This window comes from Myotis brandtii, unplaced genomic scaffold, assembly GCF_000412655.1.
Source record: "Myotis brandtii unplaced genomic scaffold, ASM41265v1 scaffold31, whole genome shotgun sequence".
Classification (NCBI taxonomy): domain Eukaryota; kingdom Metazoa; phylum Chordata; class Mammalia; order Chiroptera; family Vespertilionidae; genus Myotis; species Myotis brandtii.
In genome coordinates this window covers 3,026,287-3,050,141 of record NW_005361873.1, presented here as the reverse complement: position 1 = coordinate 3,050,141, position 23,855 = coordinate 3,026,287, and the positions used below count along the sequence as shown (strand labels likewise).

At 44.5% G+C, this 23,855-nt stretch overlaps 1 protein-coding gene across 2 annotated transcripts in view; it reads right to left on the bottom strand.

Moving 5' to 3' along the window:
• The window catches only part of MRAP2 (melanocortin 2 receptor accessory protein 2), a 36,770-nt gene extending 16,179 nt beyond the window's left edge, over nt 1-20,591 (bottom strand). Inside the window, exons 1-2 of one of the 2 annotated variants that reach the window (XM_005869952.2) lie at nt 20,358-20,591; nt 1,719-1,850 (exon numbers count right to left, since the gene is read on the bottom strand). In XM_005869952.2, the coding sequence (XP_005870014.1) occupies nt 1,719-1,845 (127 nt within the window). In that variant the 5' untranslated portion in view covers nt 1,846-1,850; nt 20,358-20,591. Of the gene's footprint in view, nt 1-1,718; nt 1,851-20,357 lie in introns of those variants that run through there. The other variant, XM_014542669.1, reaches the window with a different exon arrangement.
• Nucleotides 20,592-23,855: the final 3,264 nt, after the last annotated feature.

Here is a 23,855-nt window from a genome sequence, read left to right as displayed (position 1 = left end):
CGATCCTCTGCTTCCCAAACCCAAGGTGGGCAGAAGGGGGAGAGGGTGCGTTCACCCAGCCCAGACCTTTCCCTCTGCCCTTCTAGGGCCCCAGAGCCCTGATCAAAAAGCAGCAATAATGTGGGCATGGGAGGGTCCCAGCATAGGAGGAGTCTTAGGGGGGCAGAGCCGGGAGGTTCTGTAGTTAGAATTTCAGAATCTCTGTGATTCAACAGCATTTCCAAATGTTTTCTTGATAATGCGGCACCTATGTTTCTCATCACAATATGTTTCCTTTTTCCTTGCTCATTTATGCAGTTTTGCTTATTTACATTCCCCTTCAAACAAAATTCTACTTCCTTAAATTATTTCCTTTATTTCTTCTCTACTGCATCCTCTGCCGTGTGGTCCAACCCCAAGATATATTCTCACCCTAAGCCCCTTTCAGGGATGAATGGAGAATCCCATTGCACCCTAGGAATATACAAGCTCTCCTGAAATGATATTTATATGCAAAGTTTCATGGGCATGGCACTGTGGTAAACTGGGGGACACACAGCTCCTGGTCTTCATGGAAACACCCTTTCTTGGGAGGAAGTCACATAGAGGTTCAAACAGAGTGAGGTTCTGATGAGTGCCATGGTTCAGGAAGCCAAGAGAAGCCTTCCAGAAGCTTTGAGCAGCAGCTTCTGTCCTGTCTAGAGACGGAGCTTCTAAGAGAGCATTACAGTAAAGGGTAGAGCACATGGCCAGTGGAGTTCTAAATGGTGTGCATCATAATAAAATAACTTCCCCTCAAGTTGACCTCCTTGCAAGGAACAGCAAATCAGTGTGAGGGATGATGAATGCCAAGGTCAGCATGGGAGTGGCGAGGAAATACTAAACGAGCAAATGCTTTTCCTTTGCCACATCTATATCCCCAGTTCTAATCTGTCTTATATTTCCTAATGTGTCCCATTAATCTGAGTCAGTTACAAACCTAAAATGTTGGTGGTGTTGCAGATATTCATTCTGAAACAAGCACACATCTCTGGACTATTTATGGGGTAATCAGGACAGGACCTGGGAGTGGGCAGCAGTTCCCGCTTGTTATGTCAACTCTACTTAAGAAAACACAGATGCTTCACACAGGACAGTCAGCTTTCAGTTATGACTGGAATTGGACAGTAACCTCTCACATAATTATATTTCCTTGCTCTGTGCTGGATCATTAATCAGTCCAATAACATGACACATGAGTCAAATAACACAGAGTTAGGAATGATCACAGGCTATTCTTGCCCATCATCATGAACATACACAGAGAATGCTCTCCTAGCTCCAGTTCCAGAAAACTAATGGACTGAAAGATGTCGATGACCATGTGTTACATAACAAGGTTCTTCAGAATTAATAGTTCCAGATTCTACTTTTGTCGCATTTATACAACATTTGAAGGTCCAAATGTTTAAACAGATTGGGAGAGCTGGAATTGTTAGAGCTTTAATGCAGTATCTCAACTTAAGACTGACATTGATTCATGTTTCCCCATCTTTCAATTCCTTGTCACTCAGAATCATCAAGGACCTCATGTAATACCATCCATGAGCAATCAGTGTGTTTAAAGGGGGGTGTTTTCTGGGACTTTGTGGGGGTAGAGGACAGAGTTCTGCAAAAAGATAGAAAAGTAATCACTGGGGATTTCACCAGTTGAGACAAATACATATTATGCTTACAGTGGAGAATTGTAAAAGACTTACATTTATGAGCCTTCAGTCCTTCAAAGGAAGCTGGTCCAATCTCATAATACTCATATTCCCAGGAGTGGTCAGAGTTAGATGCAGACTGCTGAGATGTTCTGTTAGAAATTGACCTCTGGGCAGACATCTCCACTGTGCACACATGGAGAAAGGCAAGTGCAGAACCTGTTAATTCACCCACAGCTGCTCAAGGACTCCAATTGCTCTTGACCACCTTTGAGATTTCAGCGGGGAGGTCCTACCCACTAGGTCAGGGAGAGACCCACATGGCTGCCCACACCTCATACAAAGTGACCATTATTTCTTGTTCTCTCTCCACTAGACTGGAATATATTTCAGACACCATGTCTTCTTTTGTTGTTGCCCCCCCACTCCGCATAACTTACCCCAATACCTGGCACATAATCAACTTTCAATAACTGATGAAAGAATGAAGAGAAAAAGAGAGAGAGTACATCAATACCTCTGAGCTTGCAACTTCAGCCTCATCACCTATACCTGAGTGAATATGTAAAGAACCTACAGAGTCCCAGCCAGTTTGGCTCAGTGGATAGAGAGTAGGCCTGTGGACCAAAGGGTCCCGAGTTTGATTCCAGTCTAGGGCACATACCTTGGTTGTAGTCTCCTCCCTGACTGGGCCCTGGTCAGGGCGCATGTAGGAGGCAACCAATCTATGTGTTTCTCTCACATTGATGTTTCTCTCTGTCTTTCCCTCTCTTTTCTACTTTCTCTAAAAGATCAATGGAAAAATATCCTTGGGTGAGGATTAACAACAACAACAAAAAGAGCCTACAGAGAATAAATAAAATCAGTATCAGGAGTGAACTAATTCAGCATATTGCTATTGAACATCTACTATACAACAACAAAGACATACAACCTAATTCTAGTCAAAAGGGATGAAGAAAAGAGAAGTGGACAACATAAGTTGCATAAAGGGAGAAGATCCTCAATGGATGATCCTCCTAAAATTTGTCCTGTTTTCGGGATATCCCAAGTGTCTTCTTTCTGAAGACTTCAGATTAGAAAATTCTGACATTTTTGAGAGAAGTTGCACTGTGCAGCATGGATGCCAAAGGTAACAGGTCAACAGAGCCAGTATTAAATACTGAACACCTGCTGTGTGCAAGACACTGTCCACTGTGGGTGATAAAGACTAACTGGCACTTTAAGCAAACTAAGTCGGGAGGGTCTATGCGAGGAGCTAGGGATTATGGAAGCATTGTGAGAGCCCTACAAGGGAGAACTCTGTGTTCGTAGTAAAGCTCTATGGTTCTAATTTCCATTCCCTTTACTCCCTTTCCCTCCTTTAAATACCTTCCATATTGGCACAGGCCAGAACTTGCACATGACTTGCCCTGTCTGCATGCCCTGGTTTGCAAGCCTTTCTTTTTCCTGAATAAATCCTTTCTGCTGATGAAACACCTAGTTGACATGGGATAGGAGGAGATACTTGAGACACAGACCAGGACCCACAGACCTGCCCTTATAATGGGGAAGGAATACAAAGTGACAAATAACAGTGATTTGAATGAAATACCAGCCAAAACCAAGATTCACTGAACAGTTACCACCACTGGGGTCCACCCACCTAAAGCTTTCTGAAGCTCCCATTCTCCCACCCCCACTGTAGGTCAGTGTCACCCACTGCCACCTCTCAGGCACAACCCCAGAGAAACTGAAGCAAAATCTCCCTTTTTGCTTCAAGGCATGCGTCTCACCTTTCCCTCTTCCTTTCTTCCCCACCCCCCATAGAAACAAACTCCAACTGCTCCTGGCATCATATTGTTCAAAAGATGGAGTGCTCTGAGCCAGAGTTATGTATATGCCTGTGTCAGAACTGGTGTGACTCTGAGGCCCAGCCAGATGAATTATTCCTCCAAAGGTAGAAGAGAGCGTGCCAATTCTCACTTGGGAAAGAGAGCTATGCAAATTGTAAGAAAAGCTGGCCTTTAAAGTAGTATTCAGCTCCCTGTCAAATGCCAGCACAAAAATAACATAAAACCATCCCCACAGTATCATCTTCGGCCTTTCTCTTATTTGAACAAGGGGTTATTTCCCTCAACAACAAAATTAATTTCCTCAGAAAATGAGAATTAATGACTCAAACCTAAGAGGCACTATCCTCATTCATGAGAATTTTATGAGAGGCAGAGAGGAGTAGCTAGCTCTTCAGTTGGAGGGTCAGAGATAAATGACAGATGAAGATAAACGTAATTTCAATTGTAGAATGTTAGAATTTCACACCATACAGGGAAAAAGTCACCGAAAGACCAGGGTCTTCATCTTTGCTCTACTTCCATTTGCTATGTGGCCAGGCAAGACACTCGTCTCTCCCAGCCACATTTTCCTCCTCTGCAAACCTGCTCATCCTCGCTGCCCGAAGATGCTGTTGTCAGGATATGGTCTGGCTACATTCACTAATAGCTACAATGATCACCCAGCTGGTTTTTTCGCTTCTACTGTTAGTAACCCACTGTAATTCTTTCTCCACACATCAGCCAATGATCTTTTAAAAAAAAACAAAAAACACACAAAAAACTGCCCTTGTCATTCCTTTGCCTAATTCTTTTAATGCCTTCTCATTGATCTAAGGATAAAGTCCAAAATCATTAAAATGTCCTATAAGGTTATAACTTAGGCCTTGATGTCTCCTCCGATCATGCCACATATCCTATCAAACTGTACTTGCATTGATTGCATTTCCTCAAATACTTCATGCTGTCTGCTACCTGCACATATGCTGTTCCCTCTGGCAGGAGTGTCCTTCCTACCACCACAGCCCAACCCATTCTTCCTTCTCTGCTCATCATCTACATCAGGGATCAGCAAATCTTGCCAACCACCGGCTCCTGTACTGACTGCAAGTAAAGAATGATTTTTACATTTTTAATGGTTAAAAAAGTCAAAAGAATGGTAATATTATGTGACATGAGAAAAGTACATGAAATCCAAATATCAGTGTCAGAAATAAAGTTTTATTTGGAACACAGCCACCTTTGTTTGGTTTTGCATTTTTAAAGGCTTCTGTAGTATTGCAATAACAGAGCTGAGGAGTTGTCACAGAGATAGTGTGTCCCAAAGGCTAAAATATTTACTCTCTGGTCTTCTATAGAAAGAGTTTGCCAACCTCTCCTCTAGAGCAATGAAAAAGAAAAAAAGAAAGATCTGAGCTTCAGTTTTTCCATCAGGAAAACAAAGATGGCATCAGTACCTACTTCATGGGATTGCTGTTAAAGTTTAAATGTGATATTGCATAAAATGTCACTCGCCTGGATCCAGGTAAGATCAATAAATAGTAGCCGGGACTATTATTATTATTATTATTATTAGCTAAGCAATCCTATTTGGGACAGAAAAGCTTAGGCTTGTTCTTCAGACATCAGCCACTCCCCTGTCAGCCAATTCTACCAAATTCACCACATAGTTAACTGATCTATGTGTTCTAGACAAATGAATAAAATTACAATAAAAATAACTCAGTAGTTATTTGTTTAGGTTGCTTGAAAGTTATCATGAGAAACATGTACATCCTGGAATTCATGCTGCTCCATCCATCAAAAAGATGGTAATAATCTCTCTATTTACAGAAGGGAAATAAGATGAAGTCTGGCTTGTACATATCATTTTTATTAGAAATCAGTATTACAGACAACGTAATAAGCTGAGCAAAGGGAAGCACCAGGCTTCATCTAGTGTCAAGACTGTTAATAGAAAAACAGCAAAAGTGCATAAAACAATGAAAATAAAGCCGGGATTGTGTTTTCCGTGTTCTGTCTCAGCTGCTGGCCCCCTGGCTATACTGTTCTCCACATCTGCACACATTGCTGGCCCCAGCTGTGGTCACTCTCTTGGGTCAGAAAGAAACATCGACAACCCCCCTCACAGAGCTGACCAAGGACCAGCATAAAATACAGCTGTGAAAGAGACAGACCCAAGAAATATCAGCCATTTACCTACCATAGAGCAAATGTTTCTTAATTCCTCCTTTTTCTCCTCCTTACACCACTCCTGTTCATCTAATGAACCATTTAGGGATGCAGAGAGACCAAACATAATGAAAGTCACATCTGCAAAGACCCTGAAAGTAGAAAGGCTGATCTGTGCGCTGACAAACATACCTGGAGACAAGAGTGAGTGAATAACAGAGCCAAAGGTTCTGGGCGAATAACAGTATCAGAGGTTCTTTAGGGAATGAAATGCTAGACAACCCCTCCCCAGCAGCCACCGTTTCGGCAGCCTTCGCATAAAAGCAGGGGTTTTGTTTCCACTGGGTTTTTTTTTGTTGTTTGTTTGTTTTTAATTTTGTTTTATTGCTTAAGGTATTACAAAGAGTATTATGTTTCCACTGTTTTTCCCTCTCAGTTCTTGAATCCCAGAGACAAAGGTTTGGAGGACAGACCTCTGGTCTCTCCTTTAAAGCAGTCACCTCGCACCCTTGCAAAAGTCCACGAGGCAATATTGTTTTCATCCAAGTCTCAGAGTAATCAGCATGGGCGGTCAATGGCACAGTGACCCACAGCAAGCAGGAAGCTTAGCAAGGCCGGATTTTGTATAGCATCCGTTATCAAAACCAAGGCTGCCTTTCTGAGCTTTGCAGAAACATAAACTCACTGTGTCACCATTCAGAAGCTGCCAGCATGTCTGGGTAGCAGCCCCAGAGACTGATATTCTCACCAGGAACATCTGGCTCACAGCAGGCGGCGAGGGAAAGGTCGTCTGGCACCAGCTCACTCGTGTGTGGGGGGCGGGTGCTGAGAGGCAGGCAGCTGCTCTCTCCTGAACACAGCAAACAGGAAACGCAGCACTTGAAGGAGCCCTCTGCGCCTCTGCTTCTCCCATATTTTCATAATGTTGGATCCATGATATCAGCATCATTAAAAATAACTTCCTCAAGAGGAAACATCCTAACCAAGCTTCCCGGAGCAGCAATAAGAGATTAATTGTTCTTCTGAGCTGCTAAAAGCAGCCTTGCCAACAATAATGAAAAGTTACCACCTCACCTCAAAGCCACACCTGAAAAGGAAGTCTACCTGTGCATGGGGTAGTTTAGGCCAACTTCTGGGGAGGAGAGGGATACAAATATATCTCAAATCCAGGAGGAAAGAACATGATTAGCAGGCCCCAGACACCTTTCGTGGCTATGTTAACATCACCCCTTCTCCCATGCATGGCCCCAACACTTTCATCCCTCTTCTGACTATCCAGTCTTTCCTCCTCCAACCTAGGTTCCCACAGCACTCCTGGGCACTCAGCTTCTTAAAGACACAGGTCAAGCAATGCTCTCCATCTCCCCAATTTAGTGAGATGTTCTGGGACATGCAACCTTCTATGGGGTGAATAAAGGCTCTTCATCAATATCTTGGTGGGTTATGATGGTACACACACCAATCAGGCTGTTGCCTTGGAATTAGACAACCTTTATTTCCATGTTAAGGAGTAAACATCAGCAGCTGAGTTTTCCCAGTGATTGCCAACTCAGGAACAGGACTAGCACATTAAAGAAAAATCCAAAATATGCCTATAACCCCTGAAAAATGAGTGTGTGCATGCACACACACACACACACCCCAGCACAGACAGAAAGAGCACCCAGAGAGGCACCCCAGAAGCTCCCAGCCAATGCCACAGATCCAAATACCCATGGTGACCAGCCTGCAGAGGAAGAAGACCTAATGACCTATTCAAATTTCAGAACAAAATTCTCATTTGCAGTGCGATTCTATCTTCTTTGTCTTCCATTCACAAACTCCAAAAGTAGGCATGCCACCTAGGACACCAACCTCTGTTCTGGCCTGAGCCATAAAAGTCTCATGATTAGCAGGCCCCAGACACCCAGAACAGTTACCTGTTCTTATGTCTTTCTTCCTCATATTCTTAAGAACAACAGTCCCTAGCACAACACAGAGATGTCACCCTCATGACCCATCACCCAATCTCTCTCCCACAAAGGCATCTGAGAAACCAAAGGTAACATCCCACCAGGCCACACTCTAGTGGCCAAGAAGGCCAAGGTTGGAACTTCAGAGTCACAGCTTTGGGAGCTTAATTCCCTCATCACATGGAAATGTGACCAGGCACCCAAATCAGAATTGACGGTACACCCAGCTTACCTCTACCTAAGTGGGTAGAGTCACACAAAGATCAAATGAGAGGCTTGAAGGTTCTGAGTTGGGCAAATGGTTAGCTCAGAGCCAGCTGGATACCCCTAAAGCATTTCTATAAGGCAACGCATCCCAGCAAAGAATCGTGCCCGAGCCTCTAACGTCAGAGCCTTTGCGATCTCCTTTCAGGGCAGCGCTTTAAAAATGCTGACGATCCTCTTCCCCAGCTCACTTCTTTTTAGATTCCCTGTGAGCCACCACCTTCTACTTGCTCTTGTCACTTCAATTCTCAAGTTTGCAGATCCCTTTTCTGTGAATCCTTTAAGTCAGGCCTTGCCAACAATAATGAAAAGTTACCACCTCACCTCAAAGCCACACCTGAAAAGGAAGTCTACCTGTGCATGGGGTAGTTTAGGCCAACTTCTGGAGAGGAGAGGGATACAAATATATCTCAAATCCAGGAAGAAAGAACAAGATTAGCAGGCCCCAGACACCTTTCGTGGCTATGTTAACATCACCCCTTCTCCCATGCATGGCCCCAACACTTTCATCCCTCTTCTGACTATCCAGTCTTTCCTCCTCCAACCTAGGTTCCCACAGCACTCCTGGGCACTCAGCTTCTTAAAGACACAGGTCAAGCAATGCTCTCCATCTCCCCAATTTAGTGAGATGTTCTGGGACATGCAACCTTCTATGGGGTGAATAAAGGCTCTTCATCAATATCTTGGTGGGTTATGATGGTACACACACCAATCAGGCTGTTGCCTTGGAATTAGACAACCTTTATTTCCATGTTAAGGAGTAAACATCAGCAGCTGAGTTTTCCCAGTGATTGCCAACTCAGGAACAGGACTAGCACATTAAAGAAAAATCCAAAATATGCCTATAACCCCTGAAAAACGAGTGTGTGCATGCGCACACACACACACACCCCAGAACAGACACACACACCCCAGCACAGACAGAAAAAGCACCCAGAATATAGCAACGTGGCAAGATCACAAATCTCAGTTATTTGGGACTTTGGTTCCCTTCAGAAAAAAGGATAAGTTCCACTAAGTGTCAATTCTATTTCAGATCCCTCTATTTCCCCAAGCACAGTACTTACTAGACATACTAGAGGCCCGATGCACGAAATCCGTGCAAGGGGCTTGGCCCCCCCGTCGCTGCCATGGCTGCCTCTGCTTCGGCCCCGTCCAGAAGGTCGTCTGAAAGGACTTCCAGTCTAATAAGCATATTACGCTTTTATTATTATAGGTAATTAGTATTTAATAAATCCTCAAATGCCAAAATGTTCTAAAATTGTTTAAGCCTAAGGACTGAAAATTAAAGACTGGACATCAAGGAGAACTTTCTTCAAGACCCAACTCTGCCATAAAAAGGCAGGGCTTTTATTACAAGGTTATTCTCTGTGGTATGACTGCTCTGAGTCACACTGTGGATGAGCCTACCATGTCCATGAACATGGGATGCTACAATGTCCAGTAGCTCCTTGGACTGAAGAAGACTGAATGCTGCTTGGATGGGTCTGTAAAAATCACTCTTCTTCTGCTAGACATTTTCTATAAGCTTTCAGTCCTTTTCCTGAATAATCAGAGTTAAATTACGTCTGGCAATAGGATCTGGGTCTATGACTTTGACCACTTCTAAGACACATGTCTTAAGAGCTTATTAAGAGCTATATTTTCCTCAATACAAATTTCTTTGAGCTAATTCAGGGGTGGGCAAACTTTTTGACTCGAGGGCCACGATGGGTTCTTAAACTGGCCCGGAGGGCCGGAACAAAAGCATGGATGGAGTGTTTGTGTGAACTAATATAAATTCAAAGTAAACATCATTACATAAAAGGGTACGGTCTTTTTTTTTAGTTTTATTCATTTCAAACGGGCCGGAGTTTGCCCACGGCTGCCCTAGAGTCTTCTCCTCCTGACAACCATCTTTGACTTGAGCATGCATCTTACTTTTGAGGTCTGACACTCTGGCTACTAACACACTGGGTTCCTTCTCCCCTTGCAAATGGACATACTTCCCAAATTTCTCTACACCAAGCATGTCATTTAAACGAGGCCTACGGCCTGCAAGCCGCGAGTTTGACATGCTTGCTCTACACTATCAACTTTTTCATGCCATTCCCTGGTATTTCCGAGAAGGCACTCGGTTACCCAGCAGACCTCAAAAACATGGTGATTGACAGCTGGCCAAGAAATTGTGGGTGCATGTTCCTGTCTATTCCCACTTCACTGCACAGCAGCTACTTGTTTCTAGGAGCTAAATGTGGAACACGATCTCAAGCCTGAAGAATTTCTCTGTCTTAAAATCAGAATCAATGCCAATAGAAGGACAATTTCCAAAACCAGACAAAGGACTTAATATTTCATGGAGCTAGATATTCATCCAACACCTGAAATGGAGAGACAATTAATGAATGGGACTCCTTCCTCCACCAGCTGTGCAAGAAAATGAGTAAGGGGTTGAGACTCCTAAACTCGCCTCCTCTAATAATGCCCTGAGTACCTATATAGTAGTCAATAGGCCAGAAAGTAATTTTTAAAGTTAGTGTTTCCCAGCTCTGTCCCACTATGGCTCAGTCCAGCCAATGATTATTGCATGAACAACCAGGGACTGGAACACAATGACTGTCCCTTGAGCCTCTGGAGATGTTTGCAGACAGTAGCAGATCTTTGCAATACACCCCATAGTACAGGCTTTGCTAGGACTGCTCAGACCAATCCTCTAGTGGCCTTCTCTGTCCTCCTGACTCTTTACCATAAGCACCATCAGGGCAAGGCCTCCCTGCTCTTCACTGCAGTACTTCCAGCAACCCACACAAGGCCTGGCTCACAGCACACGAGCAATAAATACTTATTGAATCAATTTCTTATAATGTGGAGAAGCCACAATGTTATCTTCTTTCACTCTCTTTCCCAACCCTGAACCTGAGGCAGAGTTCTCCCATTCCATCAGAGGCTTCAGTTGCCCACACAGGGAAGAAAACACACTGTAAAACCTCTGTGGGGAAAGGATTTCCTGAGACTTGATGAGGCCTGACTCTGAGATAGGTGTGGGGGTGGCAGGCGCACTGCCCCCAGTGGCCACACCTCAGCCCAGCCCTGCAGATTTAGGAAGCTGGGTTTTCACAGCGCCCTATGTGAGGAAGCTCTCATGAACTGAGTCACACTGACAAAGCACAGCAGAACGATTTATAACCAGAGCATCAATTTGTTGAATTACAATAAGGAATAAAATGCCCAAGTGGATCAGAGCATATTTTACACAGTCTAGGAAATAAAATTTAAGATCAGAAGAGTAGCTGGTGAATGTGGAATTCGGGCAAAGGAGTTATGTAATAGAACAGGGCTCTATTCAGCTACCCCATTGCATGCGTGCCAGGATGCTGTGCTGTCTCATATCCCAACACAGATGTCCTGTTGCAGCCACAAAATGAGGCCATTCCCACGGTGGGGCTGGGGTCCCCACCACAGAAATGTCACAAGGTTAATTAACTCCTGCCTTTTTCTGGATCTTGCTTTTCTTGGTCTGGACTTCAAAAAATTCTAGGCATATTGAGGCATGGAATCTCAAGTCGACCACACTGACATAGCTAGGTTTTCTGGACTCCAAATATTGTTTACTTATGTTTGCTCTATTCCTGATTCTTCAGTGAAAGGATGTTTAAAAGCACTAGTGTCAAGTCAATGACTAACTATCAAAAAGCAGTGCTTCACAGTGAGATAACTCACACCCATTGGGATGGTTGTTATTTAAAATAAAATTCTAAAAAACAGAAAACAAAACAAAACAAAAAAAAACAGAAAACAATAAGTGTCAGCAAGGATGTAAGAAATCAAAACCTTTATGTTTTGCTGGTGGGAATATAAAATGGCGCAGCTGCTATGAGAGACCGTAGAGCAGTTACTCAAAAATTTAAACATGGAATATCTTATGATCCCTCAATTCCAACTCTGGGTATACACCTAAAGAGAAAAAATTAAAGGAGGGACTCCAATAGTTATTGTGCAATCTCCACAACAACATTACTCACAATAGCCAAAAGGTGGAAGCAACCCAAAGGTACACTGGCAAATGAATGAATAAACAAAACATAGTATGTATGTGCAACAGAATATTATTCAGCCTTAGAAAGAGGAAACTCTGGCATATGCTACAACATGGATGAACCTTCAAAACATAATGCTAAATGCAATAAGCCAGACCCACAAGGGCAAATATTACATAGTTCCACTGAAATGATGTACCGACTCTTCAAATTACATAAAGACAGAGAGTAGAGTGGTGGTTGTCAAGGGCGACGGGGAGAAGACAATGGGGCATTAGTGTTTGATGGTTCAGAGTTTCAGTCTGGGGTGAGGAACAAGTTCTGGAGATGGATAGTGGTGATGGTTGGACAACAAAGTGAATGTACTTAATGCCACTGACTGGTACACTTAAAAATGGTAAATTTTATATTGTCCATATTTTGAAAATTCTAAAAATTGTTTTAAATAAGGAAATAATTTAAAAACCAGTACTTTTTGACCAATGTACTTGGAAGGAATGTAACTGAGAGCTCCTCAAAGCAAAGGACCACCACAGGTGAGAAAAAATGGTGCTGGGACATCCAGACACCCCTCCCCAGTGGAGGCTCCCTCCGTGGCCAGCCTTTAAGGATCCAGCTTTGCTCTTCCCAAGAGCTCGTGTGCTGCTTCCTCTCCACAGAAAAGCAGTGCTCTGATGGGGTTGCAAGGAACCACCCTTCTCCAAACCAGGGAGAGTATTTGTGCTGAAGGCAGCCACGGTCCTCCGAGAAAATAAATTTCTGTTGTTTAAGCCACTCGGTCTTTGGTATTTTGTTATGGCAGCCCTGGGCAAGTAATATAGCTGCTAGAATTAATTTTTAAAATAACAATGTTCTTTTTAAAAATATATATATTTTATTGATTTTTTTTACAGAGAGAAAGGGAGAGGATAGAGAGTCAGAAACATCAATGAGAGAGAAACATCGATCAGCTGCCTCCTGCACACCCCCCACTGGGGATGTGCCCACAACCAAGGTACATGCCCTTGACTGGAATCAAACCTGGGACCTTTCAGTCCACAGGCCGACGCTCTATCCACTGAGCCAAACTGGTTAGGGCAACAATGTTCTTTTTGATAAGATGATTCTATAAACTGTCCTAGAGAGTCCATTAAAAATGACTTCCCTTTTACCCATCACTCTTACTATAAGTAAACAACAAATATATTTTTTGGAAGAAAACCATTTTCAAAATGCCATTAATCTATCCCAGTATATCCCATCTTCAATAAATATGTTTATTACCAGGTACATTTTCATATACATGTACTTCAAGGAAAAAGAGTACTAGTTTTAAGCATGCTGAGATTAGTATAAGTTAATTCAGCCCAACAAAAATATTCTAAACATTGTGAGCTCAACTATAAAACATTTAATAGAAGTTGAAAAGTAAAGGCCTGTAACTCCAAAGAATTAAGGCTTCACACACACACACACACACACACACACACAAAAGCACACACACACACACACACAAAAGCACACACACGTTAAGGTGCAACACAAAAGTCTGATGACACAAACAGACAACAGGTTCAAAGGGCTCATTAAGAAAGGGAGGGCTCATTATGGCATAGGAACCTGGGAGGGGACCTCAAAGATGGTCCTCTGAGCCCTTGTCCACTCTATTCCACCTGCCAGCCTGGACTGGCATCCCCCTCCTCTCCAGATTCCTATCTACCTTTGAGGGTAGGGCTCAGTCACCACTTGCCCCATGGGGTCCTGTTCAAATATCTCAGCCCACGGGGACCCTCTCCCCTCTCTGAAAGCCCACCACACAGGTTACTGGGATCGTTTTAATAAGGAGAGAATATAAATCAGACCGCCTGAGGATCTGACTTTGCCTCTCACTGAACCTTCAGAGGGATGTACATATTACACAGCCAGGTGCATTACCATTTTAATGATACCGGGGAAACAACCACCCTTTCCATTTTAGTTAGTGTAGTTTTTTGAAATACCTGGAACAATAAGACTCAGGCGAGTGAGATCCTGAATGCTTAGAGGATGAGTTGGTAAATAAGCCTAATTCCTAGTTATTGCTCAGGTGTCTGTCTCCAAGCAGCACACACTGTTCTTTACAGCCCAGAGCAGAATCATTCTTTTGACAACCGAGCTAAAAGGAGAGAAATTGGGTATTTCTATCTCTATTACCCAGAAAAGGAAGTTTAAATCAAAGTAGTGATTTATTTAAGAGCTGGAGACAGAGCAGCAAGAAAGCTACACTTTCTGATGATCATCTTATCCTCCTGGGTCTGGGATTCACAGCTTCTCCACCTACTCCACCCACAAGCCCCGATTACAAGAAAACCAGAACTTGGCACAGTGAAAGCAGTCGGGCTCCAGGCACCCTGGGACTCCTGGCTTGTATGAAGGGGTCCAGCCAGGAGGGAGCCAGAGGGGAGGGGCCTTACCAAGCGAGGGGCAGAAAGTAGGTCCCCCCATCTGCTTGCCTAGGACTCAAGATGCCAAATAAACCCCAAAGCCTCGAGCATATCTGGCATGTTCTCCTGGAGCATCAATTTTAAGAGAAGACTTGGAGGATTATTTTTTTTATTAAATCAGTTCAGCTATGATACAGAGCAAACTGCAAAAATCAAATGAATATTCCAGATAAACATCCACTTGCTTCTGGGATCCTTGGCCTCTGCTTCGGACTCCCAGAAGCACAGGTGCACTCTCCTCCCCTGCTGGGGTAATTTAGTGGGAAATTTAAAGAGGCTCTGAGAGGAAAATATGTAGGTTTACATGATACTGTTTCCAGATCTTCATCTTATAATTATTTCTTTCCTTCCCCCCCGCCCCCAGATAGAATTACATTCTCTGGGGAATCTACACAAAGGTTAGTAGAAAGAGGTTATGTTGACAACCACTGATCCACATTCATCATCTCCTAATTTTTCTTCTTTTTCAACCTGGCACCTTCAGAGCCAACCCACAGGAAGCTGCCCCCTCAGCCTGCCCTGCCTTTGCCTTCAGCGGGCGTTTTGCTGTTCGCAAGGCCATGCACGAAGAATACAAAGGCGCCTTGGAAGAGAATCATTTTTTGAAGCTTATATTTTCCCTTGAAGGGTCATTAAATTTACTTGTGTTCTCTAGTTAGGCGAAGATTACATAGATCTTGGGGAAACAAATGCAAGCAACAATTAAAGCCAAATTCTAACATCCCTAACATTAGCATCTCATACATTCTCAATTTCTGCTTTTTTTTACTTCACCATAATGGACTGAAGAATCACATTTGCAAGGGAGAAAAAGCAAAAGTGCACATTTTCCCCTCTGTCCAACAAGACTAAGCAATTCTCATACTTCAGTCAAGGGGAAAAAATCACTTTGCACCCTGAAATAAGCCAAAAATAACATGACCAATGTCTAAAAACTGGTCTCCAAAGTAAGAAAACCTTGAACATGTCCCATAAGCCTGGACTCACTACGAAAAAAAACTCCAGCTTCTCTCCCGATTGCTTGCTATCGGAATGTCTGAAGATAAGCTATGACTTTTGGGAATATAATAATCGTGAATATGAAAGTTTTCAATCTTTAACAACAGACTGATGTCCACTTGAGAACCCTGGTAATTTTATGGGGTATTTTCTTTCAAGCATTTATTATGCCTTTATCTGATGAGCCGGTCTTCTCAAGCCTGACCCCTTGCGCTCTAAATGCCCCTACCTCTAAACCTTCCACTGTCTGAAGTACATGTAACATCAAGCAAACACACTGCTACTCTTTACTATTTCTTTTTTTAAATATATTTTTTATTGATTTCAGAGAGGAAGGGAGAGGGGACAAAAGATAAAAACAACAATGATGAGAGAGAATCATTGATCAGCTGCCTCCTGCATGCCCCCCACTAGGACCAAGCCTGCAACCCAGGCATGTGCCCTGACTGGGAATTGAACCTTGACCTCCTGGTTCCTAAATCCAGGCTCAACCACTGAGAAACACCAGCCGGGCTACTCTTTACTCTTTCAGCTGAAGCATGTATAATCCATGCTCTGAGCTGGCACATGTGTGGGACTGAATCAACAATTTCATTTTTCTCCTCCACTGCCCCTTAAAATGCATACTTGGATTCATCCGCCCTGCCCTCAGATGAACACTTGCGCAAGTACCATGACTTTTCTGCTCAAGCAACCACTTCAAAGTCCCCAAAGAACTAAAATGTGCAGTCTGAAAAGAAAAGAAACTTCAACCTCATTATAACACTAAATCCTGCCCAACGCCAGCTAGGTCCTGCCGCAACTGGTCCACTGCAGGGATTGGGGGACAGTTAATCTCTGTTCTCTATCTCCACTTTATGCCCAACTGCTGCAGCTGCTCACCCCTCTGAGATCAGAGCAAGCAGACAAGACTGTATTAACTGTTTTCACACTCTTTATGGGTGATTTAGTGATATTATTCATTGTCCTTCAACTGACTGCTCACTCCTACCATAGCTTCTAGATTTCTGGAAACTCTAGCTGCTGAGGTGCCCTTGCTCTTGGGCTGAATTTAGAGTGGCCTGAGGCTAGCCCCCTCTCCCACATGGCCCCACCTGGTCCTCAGGACATCCTCAGCATCCTTTATCCCCACAAACTCTGGGGAAGGAGGTGATCCTGCAGCCCAGGCCACCTCGTGAGCTCCAATGCAGGAAACACATGTACAGCTAAACTAGTGGTCCCACAATAGTCCCCCCCCCACCCCCAACACACACACACACACACACATTAGGTTTGAAATGACCAATGGTTTGTGAGTTATGAAAAAGTTCTCAAATATTTACACTGAAATTTCTACTTGGTGGCCTGGTACTTTCCTTTCAAATTTCACTGAACTTGAGTAAGTTTCTCAGTCAGAACTTTGATTTAGCACCCTATTTTTTATAAACACCAATGTTTAGAATAGCCTGTTAATTTCCAATTATTTTTGAAGTTCACTTTTCTCATATATCTCTTAAAACTGAGGAACTTAAGTATTCAAAGGGGTATTCAGAAACATCAAATTCAACATAACCAATGCAGTTTGGAATCCTCTCCCAGTCCAGACAGAAGATCACCCAGTGTGGGCTTTGATCTGCTTCTACTTCCTCTTCCTCGGGTGTCTGAGGACTGGGCCTCATAACCGGACCAGGCTCCTTTCTACAAAGTTAAATGCTCCCTGTTCCTCATGTGGCCTGGTAGTCAGACCCTCGTCATCCAGGACACCTTCCTCCGGATGCCCTGAGGTTGGTCCCTGTCCTCTACAAAGGGGCCACCCAGAATGGTCACTGAGTAAAGTGGGCCCGGGCTCCTTTGATCCAAAAGGTTGGGAGTAGATGACAGTGGTGAAGGGCTCAGGTTGTAATGTTCTGATCCTAGTTCTACTACTTACTAGTTATGTAATCTTATGCAAATTACTCAATCTCTCTGTGCTTAGCCTTCTCATCTGAAAAATGGGAGTGGTGCCAATCATTCCGTACTCGTGATATTGTTACAGGGATTGAGATAAAACTGTGAAACACTCATAACTGTGCCTGGCACATAATAAGCTCCATATAAATGTCTATTAAAAGGCCTGCCCTTATCTCTGCAACCCCTGTCTGCTCCGGAGCAGCTACTTCACACTATGTGTAGTTCACTCAGAACTTGGTGGGCCATTGAAACACCCAGGGTTTCTCTCTCACATGAAGTGCTACTCACCAGAGCCACTTCTTCCTTTACTTAAAAATGTTTTTTAATTAAATCTATTGGGGTGACACTGGTCAAGAAAACCATATAGGTTTCGCCTAGTCAGTGTGGCTCAGTGGTAGAGCATCGACCTATGAACCAGGAGGTCACAGTTTGATTCCAGGTCAGGGCACATGCCCAGTTTGCAGGCTTGATCCCCAGTAGGGAGTGTGCAGGAGGCAGCCCATCCATGATTCTCTCTCATCATCAATGTTTCTATCTCTCTCTCCCTCTCCCTTCCTCTCTGAAAACAATAAAAATCTTTTAAAAAAAAACACCATACAGATTTCAAGTATACAACTCTATACCACATCACTTGCATACTGCAAGGTGCACTCACCACCCAAAGTCAAGTCTCTTTCTGCCACCAGTTAGCCCCCCTTTGCCCTCTTCCACCTCCCCCTACCCTCCTTTCCCTCAGCAATCACTATACTGTTGTCAATGTGTTGCTGTTTTTTTCCTTCTTAATCCGGTCACCCTTTTCACCCAGCCCCTCAACCCCCATTGCCTCTTGGAACCTAAATGCGAAACTAGACCTTCAACCCTAATGTGAGCTCAACATTCTAGTATTAGTGTCTCTTTGAGTCTCCTTAGAGTACCCTCCTAGATTTGTAGTGGCTAAGAGGTGCAGGGAGAAGCACAGACTTCCTTTATGTCCACTCTTCTCCTACCTCATCCTTAGGGACAGTATAAGACTTTGTCACACGCCTCTGCAAAAGCAGGACACACTTGAGATCGTCCATGAGGGGGAGGGGGGTCAGTGACTTTATAGGTCCCTTACTTAGGGAACCTCTGTGAAATGTAAATAACAACAGCCACCCAGCTGTGAGGACCAAAGAGGACCAAGGAACCAACCTACCTACTGCGTATTAGAAAGAACCTAACTAAGCTGCTACCACACCCTTACAATAACAGGTTAAAAATAAAGGAATAAGAGATGAATTCTGACTGGCAAAATACCTCCACATCTGGGGGCCTAGAGAAATGGGGAGGAAGAAGATTACATTTTCCAGAATGTACTGATGATATCATTTGCAAGATAAAAGATGGTGACCCCCACTGTGGGCAGAGTGGGGTTAGCCTGGGAAGATGAATGGGGCAGCCGCATAAGTATGTATACCCAAGCAGGGGCAGCAGGACAAACACACACAGGGAGGGGTTGTGGGGCTGAGGCCTCACTTCCTCCCTTCCCTGGGGCCTTTCGTTAAAAATAATAATAACAAAAGAATGAACACACAAGTACGTGGTTCATAAAACAATACTTTGGGCACATGCAATGCACTCCGATGTTTTCTCTTCCCTTCTAATGATTTCATGTTTTTAAAAATGCTGGTGTGACTCACTACACGGATGTCATTACCCCAATGAGTCAGGACCCACACGTGAAAAGCAATGGCCATGACTGTCCCTAGCTACAGACCGGCTGGTTGCTGCAAAAGAGGAAGAAGTTAGTTTGGCATAAACTGTCTTCATAAATTCTTTCCTAGGTGGTCTCGAGCTATCTTCTTTAAGGACTGACTTTGGAATGCTGCCAAGATTTCATGTTTCCCTTTTTTGAAAAGTCTCCCGGCGCTGCCCTCATCTCACACGCTGCTCCAACGTTATTGTGGACGCTTTCAAGCGCTAGAATGCCTGCTACTTGGGCCTTGAACAATCCAGCCCACCTGCGGGATTTGGGCTGGCCCTCCCGATTTGAAAAGAAATCGACAGAAGCTACTCTTTCTCCTGTTACCTGTTAATAGCACCTCATCTTCCATCAACACTGAAGGGCCTTGCTGCTCAGAACAAAACTCTCTGTTGTGCGCAGGCACCCCAGGGGCTCATGGTGGCCTCTTGCTTTCTGGAACTCATCCTCCGTGATGCGCCCCATGTGATGGACCTAAGGAGCAATAGCCTCGCAGCCCTCGTTTCCAGACCCTACTATGAACTGGGGGATTCAGCTGGGAAACTTCTTTAATTTGTAAGAATTCATGTACGTATAGGAGTTCCCTTCTCTTCCCCAGAGTAGCACAGACACTCGCCCACAGCTCCCTTTGCTTTCAGAACCCTGTCGAGTGTTATGTTGCCTTCGGATTAAATCCCAGGTAATGTTGGATTTTTCATATTATCTTTGCTGTGGAAGCCTCAAAGCCTCAAAACAAGTTTCTCGCTGGGCGACTCTGTGTTCCGTAATTAATTACGCAGAAAGGGTGGCAGAGGGAGGAAAACGAACCCGATGTTTCTCTCTAATCAGTAACGTGGCCTGCGGGCAGGCTCTCCGGTGCAAGCAAAATGAATTCACTGTCAAGCAGGGTTCATTCTGAGAACCCTGCCCACTGCAGGGGCGCGAGCCCGGCCAGCACACAGCGCCTTTCGCTGGAACCCGCGAGAACCCTGCGCCCAGAAGGTCTCGCAGTTGCAGGACATGACGGTGTCAGGCAGGCGGGGAGCAGAAAGTTTGCTCACCCTCCGGAGAAGGTGTGACCCGGCTCTTAGCAAAGAGGAGAAAACCCACCCAAGCCCCGAGCGCCCCTGCTTGCAGCCTGTCCTAAGCCCTCCGGCGGGAAATTCTCAGCAGCGGGCTGTGGGGAAGGTTTTAAACTTAGGCCCCACTTTCCCCTGGGCACCCTCAAACCCCGGTTCTCCGCTCCCCACTCCCATCCTCCACCCAAAATCCCAAACTAAAAACCACCCCCAAACCACATCCAGCCGACTGCCTTCGCCAGAACCTCCAGCTCTCCACTCTGAGCCCCAGGCTGCGCGTCCCAGGGCACCCCCTCCCTTCCTGGCTTACCGGATGGTGCGGGGTGCGCCCGGGCCGCCGGCGCAGCTGCTCGGAGGTGCGTGAGCGCTGCCTGGACGCTTACTCCTCCTCCTCCTTCTCCTCCTCCTCCGGAAGCCCGGACTGTCGGTGGCCTGGGGCTGGGAATCCCGCCGGCTCCGAGGTGCACTGCACGGGGCGGGGACGCGCGCTCCCGACCCACCCGAGGCTGCGCAGGGTGCAGGAGCCGCCTCCCCAGCCCAGGATGCCGAGGCCAAGGAGAGGTGAGCTATGCAGAGCCCTCTCCTGCTAAAGCCGCCCCCACTCTCAGTCTAACCAGACCCTGCTGGTTAGAAAGGAACAGAAGTCTGAGAATATTCTTTACCACCCACCCTGGCTCCTCAGTGGGTCTCTTGGGCCAACTTTGAGTAACGGAGGTGAGCGAGAGGGCGGGGCCAGCATGAATAAGATCTATGAAAAATCCTTAGCATTGGGTGCAAGTTCAGTTAAGGGCAGGGCCCTCCATCATGTGGAACTTAAATTACTACCTCAGTTTTCGTTCTCCTCCTGCTTCCTGGTACATGCAGGTGTCAAATGTCCCCCAAACAGGGCCCTGGATAGGAGGGGGCCAGAAGTACATTCAAGTTAGCAGACATGGCTCACTCCTCACTTCCAGTCAATAGTTACTGAGTCCATATTCCATGCCAGACACGGATCTGGGCCCTCGGGATACAGCCTCCTGGAGCATATATTCTAGGGGAGAGACAGGAATAAACATAACGAATAAGTAAAATATGTAGTGTGTGAAACAGCCCCAAGTGCTGTAGGGAAAAATAACGCAGGCAGCGGGTAGAGAATGTGGATGGCCTGTGAGCAGCTTTGAACCAGGTTGCCTGAGGTGGCCCCCCAGGGATGAGGGCTTTTGAGTAAACAACTGAAGAGGAGTGTGCAAGTCACTCCGTCCTGGGGAGAAAGTGTTCCGCCCCCTGAGTTGTTCTTTATTATATAGGACATTTCTTTCACTACTCCTGGGCACTGTGTCAGGCAATATTATCACCATTTCCATTTCACAGACGAGGAAACGATGGTTTGGAGAGGTTAAAAGAATTGTGCGAGGTCACATGTTAGTAAATGGAGGAGCTTGCCTTCAAGCTCAGCAAGCCTGGGCCCCAGACCCTGGCTTAACCAGATCAGATTGCAGTGGGAAAAATACAGCAAAAGCAGCACCCAGGCGGCGGTCAACGGTAAGATTCACTCAGTCTCCCAGGGCCAGAAAAGGATTCCTGGAGATGACATTGTATTCATTGGCATTTTTTTTTTTAAAGATCTGTGTCCTCCTTACATGTAAAATGAAAGTTTGCAAACCATCTGTACAACTGTGTGCAAACACCTCAGCCTCATTCACAGGCAGTTTAATTCTAGATGAAATCATTTGACCATCTGTGATGAGACTCATTAGTCCTTCCCTAATTCTCCAGTTGCATATTCCATTCATCTGAATGGGATCCATCACCATGGAGTAGAGCCTGGATGGTAGGTCAGCAGGGCATGGTGAAGCTGGTCAGAGAGAGCAGAGTGACAGAATGAATGAAAGCATGAGTAAACAGAATGAAATCTTGCCATTGTGACAACATGGATAGACCTGGAGGGCATTGTGCTAAGTGAAATAAATCAGAGAAAGACAAATAGCATTTGATTTCACTTATATGTGGAATCTTAAAAAAAAACAACACTAAAAAAATAAACAAAACAGACCCACAGATATAGAGAATAAGCTGATGTTTGCCAAAGGGAAGAGGGGTAGGAGACGGGAATTTCATTTTTAAACAGGAGAGAGAGAGCAGAGCTACAGAACTGCTGCTGCTGCAAGGCCAGTCTCTGCCTGAGCTGTCAGAATCAGGGCCTGTCTTGGGCAGAGTGCCAATGGCTCCTGAGGCAGAGGACAGGGCACATTGTACTACATGGAAAAAGCCACTAACCAGCAGCTTCAGAGGCTGACCCCGCAGCACCCGGTGAAAGCAACCTCATCAGTAGGATGGCAGAGCGCCATTTCTCCCCTAGGTATCTGCCTTCCCACGCTGCATCCATTTCCTTCTTCCTTTCCCGGTGCCAGCAACATCTTCCCATCTTCCCTTCAAGGTCCATCTCAAAGGCCTCTTTTTCCAGGAAGCCTTCCTCACTGCCCAGCTACAAACGAACTCTTACTCTAAAATCTGATACCTCTCCATGGCACTCGTCGTTTTAGAGTGTAACTCTAAAAGAGGCTCCTCCTATTTCTCCAGAGCCAGCTTCATATTTAATTTCTCCACAGGTCTTAGCTTAATGCTATGCACCCAGTGGACATTTAATAAGTATTTTTGTTAATAAACTAATCTAGAAGAACACAGCTTCACTGTCCCTTAATTTTATCTTTTCATTCCAAAATAGCTTCCAAGCTCAGAGATATTAAGTGATAGGACTGAGCTACCCGGTATATGTAGCTAGATTTTTGTCAATAAAAATTGACAATGGGTTTACTTTGAGATAAATTGTATTTGTCCCATCTGAAATTGGAAAAGCCAGAACTTAACCCCAGGACCATTTGACTCCAAAGTGGGTGCTCTTCACCACAGTCTCATGTGGCACCTCATTCAATCATTCAGTCATGCATGCATTCATTTGAGCTTTCAACAAATATTTAAATTTACCGAGTTCAGCCCTGCACCAGCCATTGTGAAAATACCAATGATTAAAACACAGTTCTTGGGGAATTTGAGGAAGGTGGTGAAAAGGTGCAAACTGCCAGTTATAAGTAAGTACTAGGGAGGTAATGTACAATGTGATGACTATAGCTAGCACTGCTGTGTGATATATAGGAAAGTTATTGAGAGAGTAAATCCTGAGTTCTCTTTACAAGGAAAAAAAACATTTTTTTCTTGTTTTGTTTTTTCTTTTTATTGTAGATATGTGAGATGATGGATGCTAACTAAACTTATGGTGGTAATCATTTCACAACATATGTAAGTCAGTCCATTATGCTAACTTAAACTTTTACAGTGACATATGTCCATTGTATCTCAATAAAACTTGGAAAAAAACATAGTTCTTGCATGCAAAGTTGCTTGCAATCTAGTAGAAGGGACTAAAAAGTTAGTAAATAATCACACTCCAATGTTATGCATCTTATAAAAGAGATGCATAGAGGCCTGAAAGAGCACTTGGTTTTACCTTGGATGATGGGGAAGTAGGAAACAGCACTAAGGATTCACTGAGAAGATGGAATGTAATTTTAATTTGGAAGGAGATAAGTAGTTCGTTATAATGATAATGAAGAAAAGCAAATGGTAGGCAGAGTAAAAATCAAAAGAAAAAGACATGGAAGCATGAAAGAAAACAATGCATTCAGAGAAAACTAATAATTCAGGAGGCTGCAGCACGGTGAGAGTGGTATTGAGATAAGGCTGGAAAGGTAAGTGGAACCAAACCACAAAGGGTCCATAAATGAGCTTTGTGGAGTCTATTACCCTCTGAAAATTTATACAATTATGGATG